The sequence below is a fragment of the Fonsecaea erecta genome (assembly GCF_001651985.1).
Source record: "Fonsecaea erecta strain CBS 125763 chromosome Unknown Scaff8, whole genome shotgun sequence".
In the NCBI taxonomy this organism is placed as follows: Eukaryota; Fungi; Ascomycota; class Eurotiomycetes; order Chaetothyriales; family Herpotrichiellaceae; genus Fonsecaea; species Fonsecaea erecta.
Genome location: NW_017387251.1, coordinates 1,244,003 through 1,265,667, shown reverse-complemented (window position 1 = coordinate 1,265,667; position 21,665 = coordinate 1,244,003). Strand labels below are relative to the sequence as shown.

The 21,665-nt window shown below is 55.1% G+C and overlaps 8 protein-coding genes across 8 annotated transcripts; 3 read left to right on the top strand and 5 right to left on the bottom strand.

Moving 5' to 3' along the window:
- Positions 1 to 107: 107 nt before the first annotated feature.
- Positions 108 to 1,823, bottom strand: AYL99_09119 (hypothetical protein; the record flags this gene model as incomplete). Its single annotated transcript, XM_018840627.1, has 1 exon — positions 108 to 1,823. One exon carries the CDS (start codon positions 1,821 to 1,823, stop codon positions 108 to 110), a length of 1,716 nt encoding a protein of 571 aa, XP_018690374.1.
- A 1,653-nt stretch (positions 1,824 to 3,476) lies between these two features.
- On the top strand, positions 3,477 to 4,961 carry AYL99_09118 (hypothetical protein; the record flags this gene model as incomplete). The annotated part of the gene is made up of 1 exon (XM_018840626.1): positions 3,477 to 4,961. The coding sequence occupies one exon, from the start codon at positions 3,477 to 3,479 to the stop codon at positions 4,959 to 4,961; it is 1,485 nt and encodes a 494-aa protein (XP_018690373.1).
- A 1,447-nt stretch (positions 4,962 to 6,408) lies between these two features.
- On the bottom strand, positions 6,409 to 9,112 carry AYL99_09117 (hypothetical protein; the record flags this gene model as incomplete). Its single annotated transcript, XM_018840625.1, has 5 exons — positions 6,409 to 7,420; positions 7,477 to 7,974; positions 8,029 to 8,139; positions 8,198 to 8,940; positions 9,041 to 9,112. The coding sequence occupies 5 exons, from the start codon at positions 9,110 to 9,112 to the stop codon at positions 6,409 to 6,411; spliced, it is 2,436 nt and encodes an 811-aa protein (XP_018690372.1).
- Positions 9,113 to 9,927: 815 nt separating this feature from the next.
- Positions 9,928 to 11,033, top strand: AYL99_09116 (hypothetical protein; the record flags this gene model as incomplete). Its single annotated transcript, XM_018840624.1, has 3 exons — positions 9,928 to 10,143; positions 10,215 to 10,881; positions 10,933 to 11,033. 3 exons carry the CDS (start codon positions 9,928 to 9,930, stop codon positions 11,031 to 11,033), a joined length of 984 nt encoding a protein of 327 aa, XP_018690371.1.
- A 245-nt stretch (positions 11,034 to 11,278) lies between these two features.
- AYL99_09115 (hypothetical protein) lies at positions 11,279 to 12,581 on the bottom strand (the record flags this gene model as incomplete). The annotated part of the gene is made up of 2 exons (XM_018840623.1): positions 11,279 to 12,457; positions 12,534 to 12,581. 2 exons carry the CDS (start codon positions 12,579 to 12,581, stop codon positions 11,279 to 11,281), a joined length of 1,227 nt encoding a protein of 408 aa, XP_018690370.1.
- A 1,742-nt stretch (positions 12,582 to 14,323) lies between these two features.
- Positions 14,324 to 15,172, bottom strand: AYL99_09114 (hypothetical protein; the record flags this gene model as incomplete). The annotated part of the gene is made up of 2 exons (XM_018840622.1): positions 14,324 to 14,593; positions 14,672 to 15,172. 2 exons carry the CDS (start codon positions 15,170 to 15,172, stop codon positions 14,324 to 14,326), a joined length of 771 nt encoding a protein of 256 aa, XP_018690369.1.
- Positions 15,173 to 15,669: 497 nt separating this feature from the next.
- On the top strand, positions 15,670 to 17,232 carry AYL99_09113 (precorrin 3B synthase CobZ; the record flags this gene model as incomplete). Its single annotated transcript, XM_018840621.1, has 1 exon — positions 15,670 to 17,232. One exon carries the CDS (start codon positions 15,670 to 15,672, stop codon positions 17,230 to 17,232), a length of 1,563 nt encoding a protein of 520 aa, XP_018690368.1.
- Positions 17,233 to 17,718: 486 nt separating this feature from the next.
- Positions 17,719 to 19,629, bottom strand: AYL99_09112 (hypothetical protein; the record flags this gene model as incomplete). The annotated part of the gene is made up of 4 exons (XM_018840620.1): positions 17,719 to 18,404; positions 18,559 to 19,299; positions 19,435 to 19,522; positions 19,591 to 19,629. The coding sequence occupies 4 exons, from the start codon at positions 19,627 to 19,629 to the stop codon at positions 17,719 to 17,721; spliced, it is 1,554 nt and encodes a 517-aa protein (XP_018690367.1).
- Between the last annotated feature and the right edge of the window lie 2,036 nt (positions 19,630 to 21,665).

The following is a 21,665-nucleotide window of genomic DNA, read 5'->3' as shown; positions in this document are numbered from 1 at the left end:
GCTCCCCCTTTCGCCGCGATCGAGAGGAGAGAAATGTAGAGTATACTACTTTAGGCTTCCCTTGAAGAACAAAGGAGCCTTGATTCGCTCCTGGACGTAGCCGCTTCTTAAGTGGTCGTCTTTCGCGTGAGCCACGTCCATACTGTTGCAGGAAACCAGGACGAGTACCACCGAGGTGCACCGGCGGTAGAAGAAGTCTTTCTAACTTTGTGGCGTTCATTCGCAGTCGGGCTGGGCTCCCTCTTCCTCTTTTGACTCACCACACCGGGAGTAGAAGCTATTAAGATGTTGGCGTATCGTGATTGCCCACGGCTCGCGTCTTGGTTTCTCGGTGGAGGAGCACATATTGGTAAGCTTTGGAACCCAGGGCCAGCTGTAGGTTTCGTCCAAGCGTTTGGAAGCTGCCAGAAGAATCGCAAGCCGTGCTCCTCATAGTCCCAGTTTTCGGAATTCCACGCCGCCAGTCCATGTTCTTTAATGAATTGCTTAGCATCCCATTTCTTGCAAGTGGCCGGTCTGATGTCCGCACCACATTCACTCCGCAACAATTCGGCGATTGCAGGCCCATTTAGACGGACGTGGCACGAGTCCTGCCTGGCCAAGTAGCGTCCAGACCAGGATTCTGGAACGAGGGCATAGCTTGCTCCCGGGATTCGGCCTCGAAACCATTGCCCGGGATCTGGCAGGCTAAGGCCATCTCCGTGAACGGTTACCCCAGTACCGACGATGTCAAGACCCATTTGTATCGGCCTTAGGATGATGACCATTTTAGAAAGGTGTAAAAAGACGTCGCCATCTTCTGGTAGGGCCGTCGTGTACACGATGAAACGGCGGGCGGGACTTCCATCCCCTCGTACTGATACCTCGGATACATATACAGAATACTTCATCTCGGAAGGCGTCATCCACACGATCGTGGATCCAGGGGCTTCCACCGCCGCGAAGGTTTGGTAGTGGCTAGTTTGACGTGGTTCAAAGTCGGCTTGGAATATCATCTCGGTGGTCAACTTTGAACGCAGACCTGGATCCTGAGATATCTTGTCGAGTTCGCTGATCAAGTCGGAGTAGATGGCGTCCACGGCATTGATGAAGATGGCTGGGTTGTGTGCTTTCCGGGACGCACTGTTCACTGCCTCTCTTGGGCACGGATTTGTTCTACCTGACCACAGGAAATTATTGTCCGCAATGGTCTGCAGAGCAGGGTACCCGGAGCGAGTCCTCGCTGCTTTTGGTGACGACCAATCTGTCTCATCTGACCACAAATCGTAGTTAGCCGCGAACACCTGCAGAATAGGTTCTTCGTAGTCAACCCGGACCGCATCTCGAGCAGATTCATCAGCCAAAGCCAAAAGACCATAGAGCTTGTCTCTTGGATCCTGACAAAGAGCCGTGTGGAACAGGCGCACAAGTTCCTTCATCGGCCTTACATCCGGTCTGCCTCGCTTCAGTCTCTTGATCGACTTGAAACTCAGTTTGCCGGCGCCCTCCTCTTCAAACCCCGTCCTTGTATATAGGTGACCTGGTTGGACAAGTTGACTCAGATCATCCCAATCGGAGGACCTAGATCCCGCCATGACCCAGAGATTCTGAGCAAGCAGCACCTCTTGTATGATCCACAGGCGACCCCAATACGGCCGACTGATCAGGTCGGCAATAGCGCGCTTGCCAACCTTGTGACCTCTTTGAATGACAGACTGTTTGGCTCTTCGCTGGCGGAGACTGCGAGTCATGTCTATATAATCAAAAGCAATTTCACTTTCAGCAGTCGAATCCCCAAGCCATGCGATGACGCCGAAGGCTGAAGAGTAAATGCTGGCCATCATTTTGACCTGCCAATTTCGTTCGGGTATATCGCGCTGGTTGATGCACAAAAAGTCCACCCAAAGTCTGATTGATCCGTGAATTTGCCATAGATTCCATAGGCACAGCCACAGGTTTCTACGAATACACACTTGTTCGTCATTAACCATGACTGGGATGGTCTCGCCCGGTGAGCCCCAGCAATATGACAATGCGTAGAAAGGTTTGCATTGGGACAAGGGAACCCTCTGAAGTGTGCATCGAAAGCCTTCTGATTTTTGACCAGAATGTATCGTTAAAATGCGAATTTCTTCGTTCACTTCTTTCAGCGGCTCGTACGTCGGGTAATGAGGACATTGGTCAAGATCTTGGAAAGGAAGAGACATGGCGGGCTCCTTGGGGATTTGACTTGGTTCCGTGATCTGCATGGAAAACAAGCCAGGCAAGCATCTGAGCGTCTAAAGTGAGGTTATACGGTATAATAGATGTGATCAGATAGGTGGCATGTCATTCTTCTGCAAGCAAGCTGCTACGACTTGGCCAATTCTGTAACACAGCCTCACTCCAGGCTGAAATCACGTGACTTTAACCTCCAGAGATAAAACACCCCTAGCATCGAAGGTAGGGACCTAATCTGGCTCCTTTCGCCTCACTTCCCAAGTAGGCATGTCGTTATTTCGCATGCCAGTGCAGCCCTAGGTCCGGGATTGGCGGCTATGGCTGGCATTCCCCGAACTCTGTTGTCTATCACATACCATCATCCCTCTGCATGATCACTTCGTCCATATAAGCGCTCTGATTGTGATACCCGTTCCTGGTGTACTTGAAGCGAAACTTCCTATTCACTAGTTCATGATCGGGGAACATGCTTCAACTGCAATAGGTCCAGAGGCATCCCGACTCCCGTTCAAGGGCCATGAGCGAGACAAGGAAGGCCACCGAGAGCCGAGCAGCAGCCATACATAAGCAGTACCAAGTTCTGTCGTTTCTGATTACGACCCATACGGAGTACGAGTATGCTCCTTCAAATGTTTCCATTCCCCCACCATTGCAATACGACGGAGCACCGGGGCGGGCTTCCCCCGAGCAACTAGCCACCCCGTACGCGGAATCTTAATGGTCGATCTTTGCTCCGCACTTCCGGAGAGGTACCTCGCACGATGGATCATCGTCACCTCCACCACGGGTGCTTGGATTTTACTCGACATGGAATCGTGTTGGCTCCTTTGTCCAGAGGGATTCGAAGCACGCTCCGGCTGATGACCGGGGAGATTCAGCGTGCCATCACTCGGAAAACGGAGATTGACGAAAGAGGGGAATGGGGAATAGCCCAGAGGCCTCCAAAGGCAACTATTGTAGGCTTGTCCCAGGGCTTGAACCACTCACGACTTGAGCTTTGGTGTGACTATGTTAACGGAGGACTTTGTACCACGCAGAATGAGCAACAAAACTCGGCACGTGGATCCATCTATCCAGTCCGCCCACCAAGATGGTATCATGTGAAGCGGCTAAATGGCAGGAAGGAAAAAACGGCGACCACAAGGCAATATTAATACTTGTCCGTCGTACTCGGTCCCTGATCCCGCTGCTGCTGCTCCTGCTGCTCCTGCTGCTGAGCTGACACCTACGAATACCGGATCTTATACAAGGTTGTTGCGGCTCAGATATTGTCAGCCATGAAAATACGACTCTCGCCCGCTTTAGCGACGCTCCTACTGCTGAGCTGTGGTACCAGAATTGCCCATGGCCAGGTTCAGGCTCCGGCACTGGCAGGGGTAGGAGCACCCATATCCCCGGCCGACCGAATCTACTGCGGAGACCAGTCGTCCAACACCGTCACCGTCATCTCGCCCTTCGACAACACGGTGCTGGGGACCATCGCGCTGGGCTCGTCCCGCCTCCAGGATGTCATCGGGCCGCAGTACGTGCGGTCCACGAACAGCCACGGGCTGGGATTCTCCAGGGACGGCAAATACATCGTGTCTCTGTCCGTCACGACCAACACGGTCACGGTCGTCAGGACCATCGACAACAGCATCGTCAGTCAGATCTGGACGGACCGTGCCCCGCACGAAGCCTTCTTTGCCCCGGACAATCGCACCATCTGGGTGGGCACGCGAGGCACCAACCACGTCACCGTGGTCGACGGACTGGCGGGGACGATCCTCGGGACCATTCACACAGCAGATGGACCGAGTAAAGTTGTCTTCAGTCCGGACGGCACCACCGCGTACGTCAACCACATCCGTGACCCGATCCTTTCGATTGTCGATGTTGCGTCGCGGACGACGGTGCAGAACATCACAGGTTTGGCCGACGTCTTCTCCTCGGACATGCAGATCTCGGCGGACGGCGGCACGATCTGGGCCATGCACAAGATGGCCGGGACGGCGACCGTCATCGACCTGAACGCCCGAAGCGTGGTCACGGCGGTCACGATCGGGGCGGAGGTGAATCACGCCAACTTTGCGGTCCTCAACGGCACGACCCACGTCTTCACCACGGTGGGAGCCACCAACGAGACCAAGGTGTTCCGCCAGGACTCGCCCAGCAGCGCCCCGGTCTTCGTGACGTCGATCCGGTCGTCAGGCATTGAGCCCCACGGCCTTTGGGGGAGCCCGGACAACAAGTGGATGTACACAGTCAACGAACACTCCGACACGGTGGACGTGATCTCTCTCGAGACGATGGAAATCACCAACACCCTGAATGTCGGTCAAGAGGGCCAGGCGCTGATCTACGTGGCGAACGCGGTGCCCGAGGGCGACGGGACCGCCAATCTCGGGAGACAGGGTCTCTCGACGACGCCGGCACTCAATAAGATCGTGGACGTCACCCCGAAGCAGCCCGATTCGCAGTCACCCATGATGATGATGAACATGAACAACAACAACAACACGGCGCCCCCCACCGCCCTCGTGACGATCCGGAGCCTGGGCGGCCTGGACATGGTGCAGGTGATCGGGCGCGAACTCAAGTTCAACACCAGCTACACCATGTCCGCGACGTGTCAGCAGTGCAACGGCGGCCAGGTGCCATTGCTGTCCTTCAACGCGAGCATGAAGAGCCCCGACGGCTGCGGCAGTGCGCCGCAAGTGCTCAGCTTCTTCAAGTGGTACGGTGTCTGGGACCTGGAGAGCATTCAGATCTCCGAATCATAGGTGTGGTGCCGTTCATTCCGAGAGAGTTGGAGGCGAACACGCATATGCGTGATGATGCATCACCGGTTTCAATAAGAGTGTGGTTATGAATAGCATTGAGGGAAGACTGCACATCGGTCGAAATTGCAGTGGACAGATGTGAAAAGGGACGAAGGCTTCCTTCTTCGATTCCTTGGCCCAGGACATCATCCATGATCAATCTGGTCCACGCGACTGCGCGGACCTGTACATGTATGTCATCCTCTGTACATAGGAGCGAGCAACTACTACTGGCTTGCAAAAACTGAGATTCATCACATACGCAGTCCGTCCCCTGGGCCTCGAACCACGATCGCACACTGCGTAGAGGTGCTCCATCCATTCCAACCATTCTTGCCCATCGGGACATGTCAAGCCCTTGGACCTTCGTCCACTTACATACATACATACCCCCAAGCACATGGATGGTTTGACAACGCATGCCACCCCAATACCACAACACAACCACAACACAACACAAGACCGACCGTGCCCCGGAGAGACCTAGCTCCACCGTCTCCGAATACCCGGTGAACTCGATAGTGCCGCATATATACCCTCCCCAATGCGGCTGGGGTGGCCGCGAGCTATTCCGCTTCAGGATATTCCGGGCGAGTCTCGCACGCACCATACCCGATACGTATGTGTATGTCCCCCATCATCAGCACCACCACCGACCGCATAACGCCATATTACCTCCTATGGGGCCTGCATAAAAGGACAAGGCAGGTACAGGGCTAGGTAATAGCTAGCGAGACACGCTAAAACAGGAGGTCATCACCCGACTTTGTACTGGGTAATGAATTACCTATCTAGCTACGGCAGGAACCATGACAGTACCTACATAGCTCGATAGGTACCGAGTAAGCTACCGAGTACAGCGTACGTACACCGACCGCACTAGTCCCAAGGCGTATATACCACTCCGGTCCCTCCCGTCCTCACTCCCATATATGTACCGCCGATACATTATGCCGGCATTCTCGGCGCTTGCCGCTGATGTTTTCAACTAATCCCCATTGACGCATGCAATTTCGCTTCGCAGCAGGACGAGTCAGCCCACACAAATTCACAAATCGGTACATGCGTGTGGGGCGGCTAATAGAAATTCAGAATGGAAAAGGTAATACCTCCCTCCGTGACTGTGCTGAGTTGCTTGGCTCGGGTCTGTCGAGAGTCTAGAAGCCCTGGATTATTCCCAAAATTCGCCTCAGGCATCACCGGGTCGACACTTCAGATCATGTACTCGGTAGATGTAGAATGTTCAATAATTATCCGCCAATTCCAAACCTCCAAAACATTGGTCATCGACACATTACATGGGCTCATTTTGCTGTTGCAATACATTTTTCCGCACCCTCAAAATTGCTCACCCCGTTGCCAGAAGCCCCCCCAAATATACACATCTTTCTGCTTCATGTTACTCCCATCAGGCAATTTCCTTGACGGTGTCATCTTCCCAGCCCCATTGTTCTTTCAACTCTCTGATCCGGGGAGCCGTCGGACAACCTGTCTCCTTGGCAATGTTGTCCAGTAGTTCCAAAACCACGGTTCGGTCTTCTTTCTCCTCAAAGCATGATCCTGCCAGGTAGAGCGAGTGCACCATTTGCCTGCTGACCGCCGGCGGGGGTTTCCCCAATGCGATCCCGCAGATCTGTCGGCTGTGATGTTCCGACTCTTCGGCAACTTTGCGAAACATCCGAAGTCTGTTCGCCGGATGTCTCGTGTCCTGTTCTTCGACAGGCTGGTTCAACAGCAGGAGGATCTGTGCAAAGTGGTACAGTTGGAGAGCAGCGGCACACATGGGCACACTGAAAAAGAGTCTGGCAAAGCGCGGTCTGCCGTCGGGCAAGAGGTCTGAAGGGTGCTGTGCCCCTGCAGCCGCGATCGCATACGGTTGAAAGGTGAATGGAAGGTTGTCGTACCAGTCTTCGAGCTGTCGGCGCAGTTGTTTCCACCGAGTAACTCGACTGTGCATGGCGCCTGGTGTGCCCGGCTCGGAACCCGCTTTGGCGTCTGTTCCAGGGCTGTCAAACACGCGGGGAGTGCCCACCAAACTTCCGGTGCTCTCTTCCTGCGGCGCAATAAAATTCATGGTCCTCAAGACTATCCAGATCAATGTGCAGGAAACCAGGTCTTCTCTGTCGCCGGGCTGATATGAAACGATGGTGTTGATGGGAGTCGATGGATCATTATAATTTAATGTTCCGTCGTCCATCACTGGCAAACCTGCTGCCTTCCACATGGTCAAATTGTCCGGATCCAGTCGAGTTTTCGAGTGGTTGACGTATGCTGCAAGATAGTCTGCTCGGGCAAAGTTCCAGAAAGCCGCCCGCCCCGCCTTCATTGATATGAAAGGATTCGCGCGTGGACGGGGAATAGACACCACGGCCTGGGGGAGAATCTTGCTTTCCAGGAGCGCTTTGAAGCCATCAAGATGTCTAAGACTAGATTAGAGAAGAAAGTCTGCGATAACAAGCCGCGCAAAAGGACTTACTGTGACCAATCATCGGCAAAGTTGTCGAGAGATTCATAAAGAGAGAACACAGATATTGCGGCCACCAGAGCTTCCATGTCTGCTCCATCCGACGACTGTGTTCTGCTGATGCGTCGTCGCTTGTTTGGGGCAACGCCTAGCGCGGCGCTATTGCTCGTCTCTGGCAGAGTTCGCGGATCGTGGTACCTCGAGGCATGTCCCGTGAGCCCCTCGTTGTTTGTATCACTCAGCCAGCGCTGCAAAAAGATTCGCAGGTATGAAATCCCCCGGTCGTAGTAGTTGGCGGCCTTATAAAACCAGTCCGTGTGCTGCAACGCCCCGTCCTCTCCGATAAATGGCAATAGATGCTGCAAGTCTTCCAATGGCGAGTGGTTTGCCATCATCTGCCCGATCTGATTGGCAGCCACGGCGGCCATTGCAGATCTTAACATGACATTCTGGACAGCTTTGAGAGGAACGATCCTGCTAAAATAGTTGTCGAGGTCGAAGAGATCCATCCTGCTTGTCCGTTAGATATCGGGTCGAAACTCACCAGAAGTCACTGCAACTCACGATGGTGAAACTGATTGGACAAAGTGTCGTGTCAGACAGGCCAATTCGGTTGTCCTTTCGTGGAGGTACTTTTGGCTGTACTCTGGACGGCTGTTGCGATTACCTTCCGAGCTGTAACCACACAACTGTCAGTCCAGGCATTGCGAGGTAAAGGAGGGCAACACGAAACGGAAAAGGGTCAACTTGCCCATCATAGACTGATGATCGGCCACTGATCGAGGCGAAATCACTCGTCAGGAAATCGTCGTCGGATTCAGGAACATTGGTATCGGTCAAAATCACCGGGAGACCAGGAATGAATCCACAGGCGTTGTTCCCCCTCGCGTAGTAGGTTTCGATATCAAGGTCGAAATAGTCCTCGCTGACGGAAGAATCCAAGTCTGACGGTGCATACTGGGGCTTGCCATGTAGTAGCTTGGCGGTGGGGTGTTCCTGATGCGCATACTGACCGTGGTCAGGGAATGCAGGAGGAGGAGGAGCAGCCGCTGTAAATTGGAAATTTGTCGGAGGTGCCGATGGAGGTGCGCTGATGGCCGGCTGGGGAGAAGTATTAGGAAATAGATTGAAGTCGGGACTCTGTTGGTTGAGAATCCCAAAGGCGGGAAACTGTACGTTGGGAATCGAGTTCCGATCGAATACGCCTTGTCTATTGTGGAGGTTGGGAGCGGAAGACACGGGTGGTGAATTTACTTGTATCGGCGGGAGGTTGATTCGACGGTCAGGTACTGCCCCTGCCGAGACTTTGGGGGAATTCGAGACTACAGCCCTCGAGAAATCCGGGGACTGAAAGTTCCCATCATATTTCCGCCGAACCTTGACGCCTTCATCCAGGAACTTGCGTTCCAGATCATAGCCCGTGCACGGTCTGCCTAGTTTTTCACACCGCAGGCAGGTCGGAAGTGTCTTGTCACACTACGCGCCTTGTGAGCAAGCCAAGCAGCGGAAAGCGGCACGTTGGAGAAATGGTGGATGGGAACAGGGCAGTTCAAGCAAGGAACTTTCGGCTGCCTACCTTGACCCGACGCTGTCTGCATGAGTTGCAGGCACGCTCGGCGTGCTCGACCCCCGGCGTGACGTTGGCCATGCAGAAGAACGGCCCTTCTCTGAGCGCCCTTGGCTGTCTGATTTGCCTGGGACTGAATTTTTCTCGTCGGGATGAGGTTGGAATTAGGTGGCGGCGGGAGGGTGTGGTTTGAAGAGATCCACTTCGGCAGCGACTCCGGAAGACACCTTACGACATCAAGAGACAGGTCGCGCGAGACCCCTCGAATCGAGGAACTGGAGGGTCGATGGTTTGAGGATCAAGTCTCATCCATGGGATTGTAGAAGAGAAAGAGCGGGCGACGGGAGAAGACTAGGGGATCCGAGAAGGGAAATAGTCTCCGTGGATGGCCAAGCTCTGACTAATGGTGTCTGGGTGGCCTCTGATTCGCTGCGGCCGGGCGACCTCTCGCTGTCTTTTGCCATCTTGGGTTTAGCCAGTGTCTCGCCCGGATATTGCTCACACGTGACTGTCAGCTCCATCGCGACTGTGTGACGGCGTGGCTCCGAGCGGCGTCAGCGGTTCCCTGTCGCTCTCCTCGTCATAAGCGTCGCTCATCTTCCGTCCCGCGTTGACTACTGAAATAACCAATATTTCTTGGGTAAAGAGGGGCACCACGGGCACCAAACAGATAAAAGTGGTCTGACTCGCCCTCGACTCGCCCTCACCTCCCTCTTCTGGTTTTTTCCTCCTTCTGTTCCTCTGTCTCTCCGCGTCGCCCATGGCTCCCCGATCAGGCTAAACCCGGGCCTGCTTGGTTGCCTCTAACGCACCATGTCACCGATGCCGTCTATCACGGTGCAAAGGGTCAGTGCAGAGCTTTCCCGGCGTCTCCTCACCGGCGAAGTCAGCCCACCATGTCCTTGAGCACCCCGTTGACCATCCAACAGCTCTTCATCTATCCCGTCAAGTCTCTTCCGCCGGTCCAGGTGTCGTCGGTGGAGCTTACCAACGAGGGGCTGCGCTTTGACCGATGTTTCGTCTTGGTGAATCCTCCCAAGGACGGCTCACGGTTGGCCAAGTTCCTCACGATCAAAAAGCAATTCAAGCTCGCCCTCTTTAAGCCGACAATAGTAAGTGTTGTGTCTAGTGGCCGATGGGCAGGACGCACCCACGCTGATTGCTGCCCCTCTGTGCTGTACAGGATGACAGCTGGACGAAGCTGACAATCCACCACACACGAGCCACTCCTCCCTCCTCAGTTACCGTGCCACTAACTCCCTCGCCACTGTCTCTGCTCGCGAATAAGACGTTCGAAGTCAGCATCTTTGGCACCACCGCCATAGGCATTGACCTGGGGGACGAGCCGGCAGCTTTCTTTTCCAAACACCTTGACCAGGAAGTCCGTCTCTTGTCGATAGGAGGAACCGGCCGTCGGGACATCCCTGGCGCAGCATATATCCCCAGCCAACGCAGTGCCCTGTCGTTGGCTCTCCAAGAAGGCCTGCAACCTCAGCGCATCCGATTTGCCGATGCTGCTCCATTACTTATTACCTCGACGGCGTCTGAGCAAGATGCCCGCTCGCGTCTTCCCCCCGAGTATCAGTACGAGGACGTGATACTGCGCTTCCGACCCAATATTCACGTGGACGTCCAGGGTCAACTCCCAGCCTATGACGAGGACAATTGGTCGTCGCTCTTGGTTCGATCGCAGTCGGACGAGGCACAGGAAGTCACCATCAAGTGCATCTTCAGGACAGTCCGCTGTCTCAGCTTGAACGCAGACCCTGACACCGGGGAGATGATTCAACGAGATCGACAGCTGTATGGATTACTGGCCAGCGATAGGAGGGTCAACGACAAGTTTCCTCGTAAGTTCATAGGCATTTTGTTTCTATCCGCAAATCTGACCCTCGACACAGATAAACCTGTCTTTGGTCAATATGCCTTTGCAGGTCCTTCCGGTGCCATCTTGCGCACTGGGGATACCGTCTATGTGACCGAAAGAAATCAACGAAGCTAGCAAACGACTGCTGCACTGTACGTCGAAGGTCAGGGTCGATCGAAGCCGGTTGAGCCTGGAACCGAAAGTCATAGACGTCGTTCCAAGGGCCCTGATACAGAGCCTGCAGAATCGCTCGTGTGTTATTCATCAGCGAGCGTCCGCATACACTCCGTACATTCCCACAGTCACGCGGCCTCCGTGGCAGCGACGACGTTGTCGTCGCCTTCGGATGATAATGCTTGGGACTTATCGTCCAAGCCCATTCAGCCAAACGGTGTTGCTGGTCTCCAACTGCCTTGTCCATTTCGCCACCTCTGCTCTTTCTCTGGGTCAAATCTCCAACAACCATTTGTCCCCCGTAACCGATCAGCTTCATGCTCGTCGAGTTGATTGAAGAGGCTTTCGACAATGTCATCCTCGTCAGCCGGGGCGTCACACCGGGTGAAGAACATGGTTTCCCACTTCTTGCCCTCCTTCTGCTCGAGCTTTCTCAGGTGACGCTGGGCATTTTCTAGCCGCGACTTCTCCGTCACGACTGCATTATGATCCGTCCGTCTGATGGCCTCAAAAGTTGGACCCCATGCCCGTCTCGATTCCCAAGGTGATTGCTCCTCCAACGGCTTCACCACCATGGGCGCCGGATGATTTTTGGGGTCGGCAAGATCGAACACGTCGATTTCCTTCCCCTCCGAGTTGAACATTGAAAACTTGGAGCTCCAGCTGCCCGATGCAGTGAAGATGGGCTTTTTCTCCGGGTCGGCCGTGCGGTATATTGATGCTTCGAAACAATTGCGCTGTCCACCCCACATCTTCTTTCCGACGAACCGCATCTCTGCCGTGTATCCACTGGAACTGATGATTCTATACGTGTCGTTGAGTTCGGGCCAAGGCACACCGGTGAGAACACTTCGAGCACAGACATCTGGCAAGGGCAGAAGATAGGTCTCGTTATACTTGTCGACTTTTAACAGAGCGTGTCCGGATTGACGGATCATCACCGAAGTGCCGGACAGGGTGGTGTGCTGGGTCGAATATGCCTCGGCGTGGACTCCATGGTCGTCTGCTGAAATATACGCTGCCGTCGTGGGCGGGTGATGCGATACCTGCTCGCTGATGACTCTGACCGTCGACGCCGAGGCCTTCTCTTGGGTCAAGTCGTGGTCGCTGAATTCACAGAAGAACAGCTCGCCAAGGAAGGGGTTAAGAGGCTTCTTGAGTCCTTCCTTGACGGTCCGGCCGACATAGTACTGCCTTTGGAGGGAAGCAAGATACAGTTTCAACACCAAGAGCATGCGTCTCTCTGCCGAGGATTCATGTGCAGGGGCAGTAAATAATGTCGGTCGTTCTGCCCAATAGGCAGGGAATTCTGTGAGGGAAGATGGTGCTAGGATAAAGGGCGGAGCGGTAATATGTGAGATGTCACCACTGACTGTGGCTAGGAACTGTTTTTTTCGAGGGGGGTTAGCATGTCAGCGAGGTGGCTCTAGAGGAATATACATGGGGTAGGTTGCTGCTTACAGATATAAAGTCCTTGAGGGCACTGAGGTGGCCGAGCCTGGCGACCATGATTGTTAGATTGATCTGTGGCGGATCCCGCTGTTATAGGAGGGCGCAAGGGGTGATGCTGGTCAAATAGAAGAATAGTAGTGATCAAGGGTAACTGTATGGGGTATCACAAATTGAAAGCAATGGTTCCAGAAATACACAGTAATGGTGGAGGAAGTATTGACTATGGTTATTATATTGAGAAAGACGTGGGCATGAAGCTTACTTTGTACCATCCGCATCCTCCCCATCGCCCTCATCATCGGTACCATCACCAAGGCGTTTCACGGATCTTGATCTTGTCCATTTCCCCAACCTGCCAGCCCTCCTGATCTCCCACTTGGCCGTATCAGGGGAAGCAAGCCCCTCCAGCATGGGTGGCCGTTACGCGGCCCTGGCGTTGGGGGGGAGGTGGGTGCAGGCGAGCGGTTCCAGAGCGGGTGTAGTGTACGCGCGATACGTGCGGCACTGGACGAGGGACTTTGTCAGAGCCAAGTGGAGAATGGGAAGGAAGGCTCTCTCCTTTTCCCTCTGTTTCAAAAATAGGACGGTTGGACCAATGATGGCAGTCACTTTTCTCTGACAGCGATGGTGAGAAGCTGAGACGAAGAAGACGTGGTGGTGATGAAACGGTTTCTGTTACGCCACCCCTTGTTTTCCCTCCCCACAGCCATTGTTCCACCGTGACGACTTGGGCCAGTCCAGCACCAGCACGGGTGAGCACCACAGGGCGATGATGATAAGGTAAGCTCACCAAGCCCATCCTCCTGGGTGCCTCCTGAGAGTCTTGAACATGTGAAAAAGGACACCTAACAACAACAGCAGGCATCCAGACCAGCAGCCACTCCTGCAAAGCCCCGTCGCAGCTTAGACAGCTAGCCAGCAACATACGCACGAATAGGAACCTGCAGGCATGACATACAATGGCCTTTGGCGAGGGCAGATCATCCCGACGGCCCTTATCCTACGGGCGAAAACGTGAGAGCCGACAAGCACGGACCCGGGGATCTTGCTCGTTACGCAACACGTCAAACAAAGCCTCTGAAGAGATAACCTCCTCTCCCTCGTACTCGCTCGGAAACATTGAGATCCGAGAAAGAAAGAGGAGGGCAAACTCCCAAATAGTCAAAGCTCACGAGGGCGAGACGAAGGAGGCTGTGTGCCGGTGTGGCGACTACCTACACACACCAACCACACATACAAAGAGACCGACAAAATGCCGTCTCCTGCGCCACTATTTTTAGGCCAGGCACCGAACCCTACCGTCGACCCTCGTCATCAGTTCTGCAAAAGAAAGCCATCGAGATACCAACCGGTACAAGGCCGTGGACGAAGTCCTGAGAACCTAAATAGGTGTCGACACTTCCTCGAAGCCGCATGTTGGGCCACGAAGGATTTTGGTCATTTCTTTGCCCTGTGGTGGTCAGCTCTTCGACTAGATTCAATCTCTCGTTTTGGCCGCCCGCCTGCTCTGTGGCCTTTCGCCGCAAACTTTACGTGACGCCCTACTTCCCACATATGGAGGTTGGCTGGACCATCGTGCCGCTGCTAACCTCAACCTGAACAGCAAATGAACGGGGAAAACTGGAAAGGTAGGTCTCTGAGATGCGCCTGTGGTCTAAACTAGAGCAAACACCCACATCGACGTCAGGTGGATTTGGAAATGCATATCTGGCTCGCCGATCTTCACAGAACCTGCTCGAATGCAGCTATCCTGCTCTTTCCTCGAGGGGAAGGAGGTTCTCCAAGCGTTCCTCGACGGATCACAGAGCCAGTCGTCCTCCATCCACCGGCAGATTGACCCCAGTGACAAATGCCGCCTCGTCACTTGCCAGGTACACGGCAGCCATGGCGATGTCGTTGGGTTCCGACATACGACGTAGTGGCACGGTCTGGGCAAACCTCTCCCTCTCTTCAGGAGTGTCTGGGACGCCGCTAAATAGTTCTAACAGGCCAGTGGCGCCTCTGAGCGGGCAGATCGAGTTCACGCGGATCCCATCTGGCCCATACTCAGCAGCCAGGCCTTGAGTGATCTAACACATCCATTATTAGCACAGGCCCAGAAAGGGCATGGAGCATCACGGGGGAGGGCTCTCGAAATTCTTCCTTACCGTGTTGACAAATCCTTTGGTACCGCCGTAAAACACTTGACCTGGCCGGGTTCGCATGCCGGAGATGGACGATGTGCTCAAGAAGACACCACTCTTCCTCTCGACGAAATACGGCATCAGGACCGAAACACTCAGGTAGATGCTCTTGATGTTGACGGCCACAACCCTGTCGAAATCCGCCTCCGAGACGCCCATGCTGGGCTGTTTCTTGTAGGTAGTGCCCGCATTGTTGATCACAATGTCCAGCTTGCCAAACTTGTCCTTGGCCAGTGCAAGGCCCTTCTCCCAGTCGCTGCGCTTGGTGACGTTCAGTTCCACGAAGATGGCTTCCCCTGTGTAGCTTTTGGCTGCGATCTCCGCGGCCACCTTCTCTCCGTTGGCGACGGCAATGTCTGCTATCAGCACTTTTGCCCCTTCTGCGGCATATGCATGTGCGATAGCCTCGCCGAAGCCACTGCCGGCTCCTGTCACAAGAGCCACTTTGCCGTCCAGACGTCCCATATTGACTTTCTTGATACGGGGGGTTCTTGTGAAAGTTGGGTTTCTCACCTTGGAGTTGCACTGACAAGGCTGAAGGAGAGAGGGAGGGGGATGCGGAGATGCGCCGATGGGTGCCGAGGGGCTGCCCCCCAGTGCCACCGTTGGTGCCGTCGTCAGTGTGATGTGAGATGCCCGTCGAGCTGTGTTACAGGCACTGCCGACCTCTTTCTCCAACTCTGACCCCGGCAAAATTGGGGGACACTGGTGGGCCACAGGCCTAATGCCGCGCCGATAGCGGCCTCCCCCAGATCTCCTGACACGCTGATGGTGACCGAATTGCCGATCCAGATCTAACAGCCGAAAAGGCGTCTTTTACCATCTAGACGCAGGATATCATCGTCATCTGAATAGGACAGGGAGAGGGACAGACCGGTCACAACGTCGTCGAGATCTGCCCGCTCGTCCTGACTGAATCCCATGTGAGCCAGCATCCACCGGTGGCAATCATCAGAACTATAATGGCTCCTCCATCCCACTGTGATGTCCTCGTCGCAGGGAGCGGCAATGCTGGCTTCTCAGCGGCAGTGGCGGCCAAGCAGGCTGGGGCAAAGCATGTTCTGCTCATCGACAAATGCCCGGAAGAATGGGCAGGAGGAAACTCATACTTCACGGCCGGCGCATATCGAACAGTTCACGAGGGCACGGCGGATCTGCTCCCTTTGGTCAACAACGTCGACGATGAGACGGCGAAGAAGATCGACTTGGAGCCGTATACGGTTGAGAGCTTCTCCAACGACATGAAAAGGATATGCAGTGGCCGTTCTGATCCACAACTGTCTCAAATTCTCGTGGGAGACTCAAATGCAACGGTCAAATGGCTGAAGAGCAACGGCATTCGGTTCCAGCTGTCGTTCAACAGGCAGGCGTACGAAGTCGACGGCCGCCTGAAGTTCTGGGGTGGGCTGTCCTTGAAGACCCAGGATGGAGGAAAGGGCCTGATCGAAGACCACAAGGCTGCAGCTCGAAAGCACGGCGTTGAAGTGCTCTACTCGACCGCGTTGAAGCGCCTGATAACGGACCCAAAGACGGGTGCCGTCACCTCAGTCGCCGTGCAGGCCAATGGCAAAGATGCCATTATTCAGACGGGGGCCGTCATTCTAGCTGCCGGAGGGTTCGAGAGCAATCCTCGTTTGCGGTCACAATATCTGGGACCTGGTTGGGATCTGGCGAAAGTGAGAGGCACCCCTCATAACACCGGTGATTGCCTCGAGACGGCCATCCGTGACGTCGCGGCGAGTCAGGCTGGGAATTGGTCTGGGTGTCATTCCGTGGCCTGGGACGCCAACGCTCCGAGCGACACGGGCGATCGGGAAGCGTCCAACGAGTTCACCAAGTCCGGCTACCCGCTGGGCTTGATGTTCAATATCCTCGGCGAGCGGTTCGTGGACGAAGGCATCGACCTCCGCAACTACACGTACGCCAAGTTTGGACGAGCCATCCTCGCACAGCCTAGCCACATCGCCTTCCAGGTCTGGGACTCCCGCACCACCTCGTGGCTGCGATCTGAAGAATATCGGCCCGAAAGAGTCGAGAGGATCGAGGCGGATTCGATTGAGGAGCTGGCTGGAAAATTGGCGACGTTGGGCCTCGAGAACCCCGACGCCTTTGTGCGAAACGTCAAGGAGTACAACGAGGCCGTCTACGCGTTCCAAAAGGAGAACCCGGACAAGAAATGGGACCCCGCCGTCCGGGACGGCGTGTCGACCCAGTCGAGGACGAAGCGGCTGCCCTTGGGCAAAACGAACTGGGCGCTGCCCGTCGACCAGGGGCCCTTCCTGGCCGTCGCCGTGACCTGTGGCATCACGTTCACGTTTGGCGGGTTAAAAGTCATTCCGGAGACGGCACAGGTCGTCAGCTCGATGACGGGGCAGGGAGTTCCCGGGCTGTATGCCGTCGGGGAGATGCTGGGGGGTTTGTTTTACGAGAATTACCCCGGTGGCAGTGGCCTGACGTCCGGAGCGGTCTTTGGACGGAGAGCCGGCACGGCTGCTGCAAAAGCGGTGGGCGGCGGCGCTAGCTGAGAAAGAGAGAGAGAGAGACAGCTAGGCGGGTTGGGAGAAAGGGGTCAGGCACAGACAGACTAGGCTTGTGGTCAGCAACAGCATGAGCTGGAATACTGGTACTGGTACTGGTACCATGGGACGGTTCAAAGTCTGAGCAGCGGCACATTTGTGGCCCCGTCAAGACAGGACAGTCAGGAGAGTGAGAGAGCGAGACGGGTATGAGAATGAGTTGAGTGACAAATATACATGTATATATATATATGTGTGTGTGTGTGCACAGCCCTCTCAGATAGAGACCCAAGGCCATCGTCCATCCATATATATAGAAATATATTGAAATCTATCTCAGTGATATACTGCTGCTCTACCACTCGCTCACCTCCTCTATACTACTCTCCTCTCCCAAAACCAACCCCTCTTGCATATCTCAAGTCAGGCAACATATATCAAGTCATCAAGTCAATACCAAGCTACCATCACCGAGTGGGATCACATGGATCAAGATCAGAGACCGACCGTCACGCTCTTGATCTCGGTATACTCATCCAAAGCATCCCGGCCGCCCTCCCGGCCGACTCCGCTCTCCTTGACCCCGCCGAACGGCTGCTCGCAGGCGCTGATGAGCCCGACGCGCACGCCGACCATGCCGGACTCCAGCGCCTCGCTCACGCGCCACAGCCGCGAGATGTCCTCGGTGTAGAAGTACGACGCCAACCCGGCGCTGGTGTCGTTGGCCAGCGCCACCGCCTCGTCCTCGTCGTCGAACGGCACCAGGAACGCCAGCGGCCCGAACGTCTCTTGCTTCATGAACAGCATGTCCGTGGTGGCGTGCGTGACAATCGTCGGCGGGTAGAAGTTTGGTCCGTACATTCCTTTTCCTTTTGCTTTTCCTTCTGTTCCATCGTTCTTCGTCTTCTTATCATCATCACCACCACCGCCCCCACTCGCAAAGATCTTGCCCCCCTTGTCCAGCGCGTCCTGGATCTGCGCGTCGATCTTCTCAAACGCCTTGGGCGCATACAGCGGGCCGAAGTTGACCTGGCGATCCCACACGGAACCGTAGCGGAACGTCTTTTGCAGCTTCTCGGCCAGCACCGCGGCGAATTTCTCCAGGATGGGACGCTGCACGAGGATTCGGTTTGCGCACACGCAGGTCTGGCCCGACGAACGGAATTTGGAGGTGATGAGGCCTGGACATTTTTGGGGAGGGGGTTAGTGGAGTGAAATGTATATATTTATACGTTGCCTCTTTAGTATAGTTGACTAGGAGAGGGAGCATAACAAGTGGACAAGGAAAAGGGAAAGGAGAACGGGAAGTTACTGCTGTGTGTGGGGTGAACATACCTTCGGCCGCCTTGTCGAGCTTCGCGTCCTCAAAAACGATAAAGGGCGCATTCCCGCCCAGCTCGAGGCTGGTCTTCTTGAACGACTTTGCACATTCGGCGTGCAAGTACCTCCCCACAGCTGTGGAGCCGGTGAAGCTCAGGTGGCGCACGATGGGGTTCTGGGTGAACTCCTCGCCGACGAGCGCCGACTTGGCAGCGCTGGACGTGACGACGTTGAACACGCCCGGAGGCCCGCCGGCGCGCTCGAACAGCTTGGCCACGGCGATGGCGCACAGGGGCGTCTCGGGCGCGGGCTTGCACACGACGGTGTTGCCCGCGGCGATGGCGGCGCCCACCTTGCGGGTGACCATGGCGATAGGCGAGTTCCAGGGCGTGATGGCGGCGACGACGCCCTGGGGCTGGCGCACCGTGAAGATGCGGTTTTCCCCCCGGGCCGCGGGGATGGTCTCGCCGTACTGACGCTCGATGGCGCCCTCGAACCAGTCGAGGAAGTCGGTGCCGTACTTGACCGTGACGTGCGACTCGGTGTACGGCTTGCCCAGCTCCAGCGTGCAGATGGCCGCCAGGTCGTCGGCCGCCTGTCGAATCTGGTCGGCCCAGCGCCGCATCAGCCAGCGTCGCTCGCGCGCCGTCGTCTTGCGGTACGTCTTGAACGCCGCCTGCGCGGCCTCGAGCGCCTGGCGCGTCTCGTCGCGGCCCGCGTCGGCCACGTCGCAGATCTTTTCGTTGTCGGTGGGGTCTGGAGAGGAAGAAGAAGCCTTTCAGTAGAGTCTCACACATTTCATAGGAGGGTGGTCTGATGGATTCTGTCTCTCTCTTTCTCTCTCTCTGTGATCAGGGCAGGGCATGACAGGACAGGACAGAACAGCCTTACCAAGAACAGGGAATGTGTCTCCACTGACGGCATCAACCCATTTGCCGCCGATAAAGGATCTCGTGTCCAAGAGTGTCGGGTCCTTGAACTGTTTTTCCCCGTATCAGATCTTTCTTCACAGGACTATGGAACGTAGTCAAGAGAAAAAATACCTACCGTGTAGGGGATCTCCTTGCAAATTATTTTGTCCGCCATGGCTGCGGGCAGACGGACAGACAGATGGATAGTAAATTCTTTAATCCTTTTGATGGTCGGTCAGAAAGAGAGGAAAGGTTGGTTGGTTGGTTGGCTCTTTGCCCTGCTCGCTCTGTAGTAGATGGTTTGCAAGATGGGCGATGTCGTTGTTGAAATCACTAACAACCCCATGGGCCGGCAGTCATTGAGCCGCGTTCATGCATGATATGGATGTGTTCTTGAGCGGGGAAACATCCCTGGCTGGGATCATCCCATCGACCTCCTCCTTCTCCTCCTAATACGACGACACACCCGGATAACGGCCGGGAGAGGAGAATGAGCAGAAACACCCATGCCTGTATGGAAAGGGAAGGACGCCAGATTGATTGAACCCCTCTCCGCATTGTTTGGATGTACGAGATACCGAGTACTGTAGCTCCATTCGAGCCATGTGCATAGCCGACAGTATCCTACTCCATGTCTCCAACTTGCTGCGGAGAGACCAGGAAGTCTACTCACGACATGTTAGACCTCGACTTACTTTGTGTTACCCATGCTCTGAGCACATCTCTTTCCCACTGTAACACTCCTCCAGCCTTGTTCGACACTTCTGATGCTCGGTCTTGTGTGCTGGAAATGAGTTCTCATATTATGGCGACGGTGGTATCAGGGACTCCAACTCTTTTGCGGTAGCTTGGGATCGATCCTGATGAGTTATCTTTCCCACAATTGCTGCGACTGTATTCCATGAGTATGTGGTTCCGGTCTGTTGTAAGTAAAACAGTTGCAATCTTCATCAGTTGTCAGATTGAGCCAGCCCACCACCACCGCATGCATCATTCCTGGGTGAAATCGATGACAACAAACGGCTCCATAGGAGGAGGCGGCACAACGAGCAGTTCCTCGTAATGATCGTCATCGTCGACCCCGGCCTGCTCTGGTGTTCGCTTCGCTGGGTTGTTGCCGTTATGAGCCGCGTTGGTGTGTCAACCAGCCTCCTCCGCCTTGGCTAGTCGCGCCTGACGTGGTTAGTCAGCAAGATACTGGTTTTCGCAAAGTATGAAAGCACCGACCTGCAAATCCAAGGTTTTGGCCTGGGTTCACTGCTTTGTTTCTCTCAGCATCTCTTCCATGCACTCAAGACTGGTGGCACGATGGGGAGAAGGGGAAGGGGTTCTGGGGATGCATCCGAGACTCTGAGGAAGAAGTCAGTGCACAGCTCTGCAGGTCATCTTCTCCTAACTACTCACGTCTGGTTCGGTAAAGAAAGACAAACTCGTACGATTCACCATGCTCGCGCTCGAGCGCGACGTAATTGGAGAAACCTGGTCGTGGCGGCGTAGCCTCACGCTCGACAACCTAACCTAACCGACAGGGGGGGCTTTGTTGACTTGCTGTGAAAGCAGAGTTGAATGAAGGACGCGACGTTGTTCTCGCCATCCCTCCCAGTTAAGGCTATCTCCGGGATCCCCTCGAGTGGCTTCGTCAAGCTGGCTGTGTAGATGAACGGCTTGTCTCGCTTGATCTTGCCGGCTCGAAAGACGGTGGCTCGGAGAGAGCCCAGCAAGTAGATTTGGTTGGGCAAGGGATATTCAGGAGCAGATGAGGACTCTCCTTTATATTTATAGCGTCAGTGGTGGTTGAGGTGAAGTTTGTGGGAAAGAAGTGTTGTACTCACTGACATGCAGACCTCCAAACTACAGGGCATATCTGTTCCAGGCTCCAGTTGTCTCGTCGTGCATCAAGCGGCTGTCGATTCAGCGTCGTCGCGCAACCTGCACGGTGTCTTGACCAGTCACGCTGCCGGAATATCCTCTGATAGTCCCCGTCGTGGACCGCGGAGGGCGCGAGGGTGTGAAGCACTGTGGAATCCAGGGAGCATCTGGACGACCACTGCAAGCTTCTGGCCTGCAGTGACGTCGACATAGCGAGTTCTTCTGTGGCATGGCTCGTGTCAACCCTCTGGATCAGGATACTTTGTCAATGGCACGTCGTCGATGTGGACCGCGACGTCGAAGGAGTCGGAGAAGGGCATTTCGATGTCACTGACCGAAGGA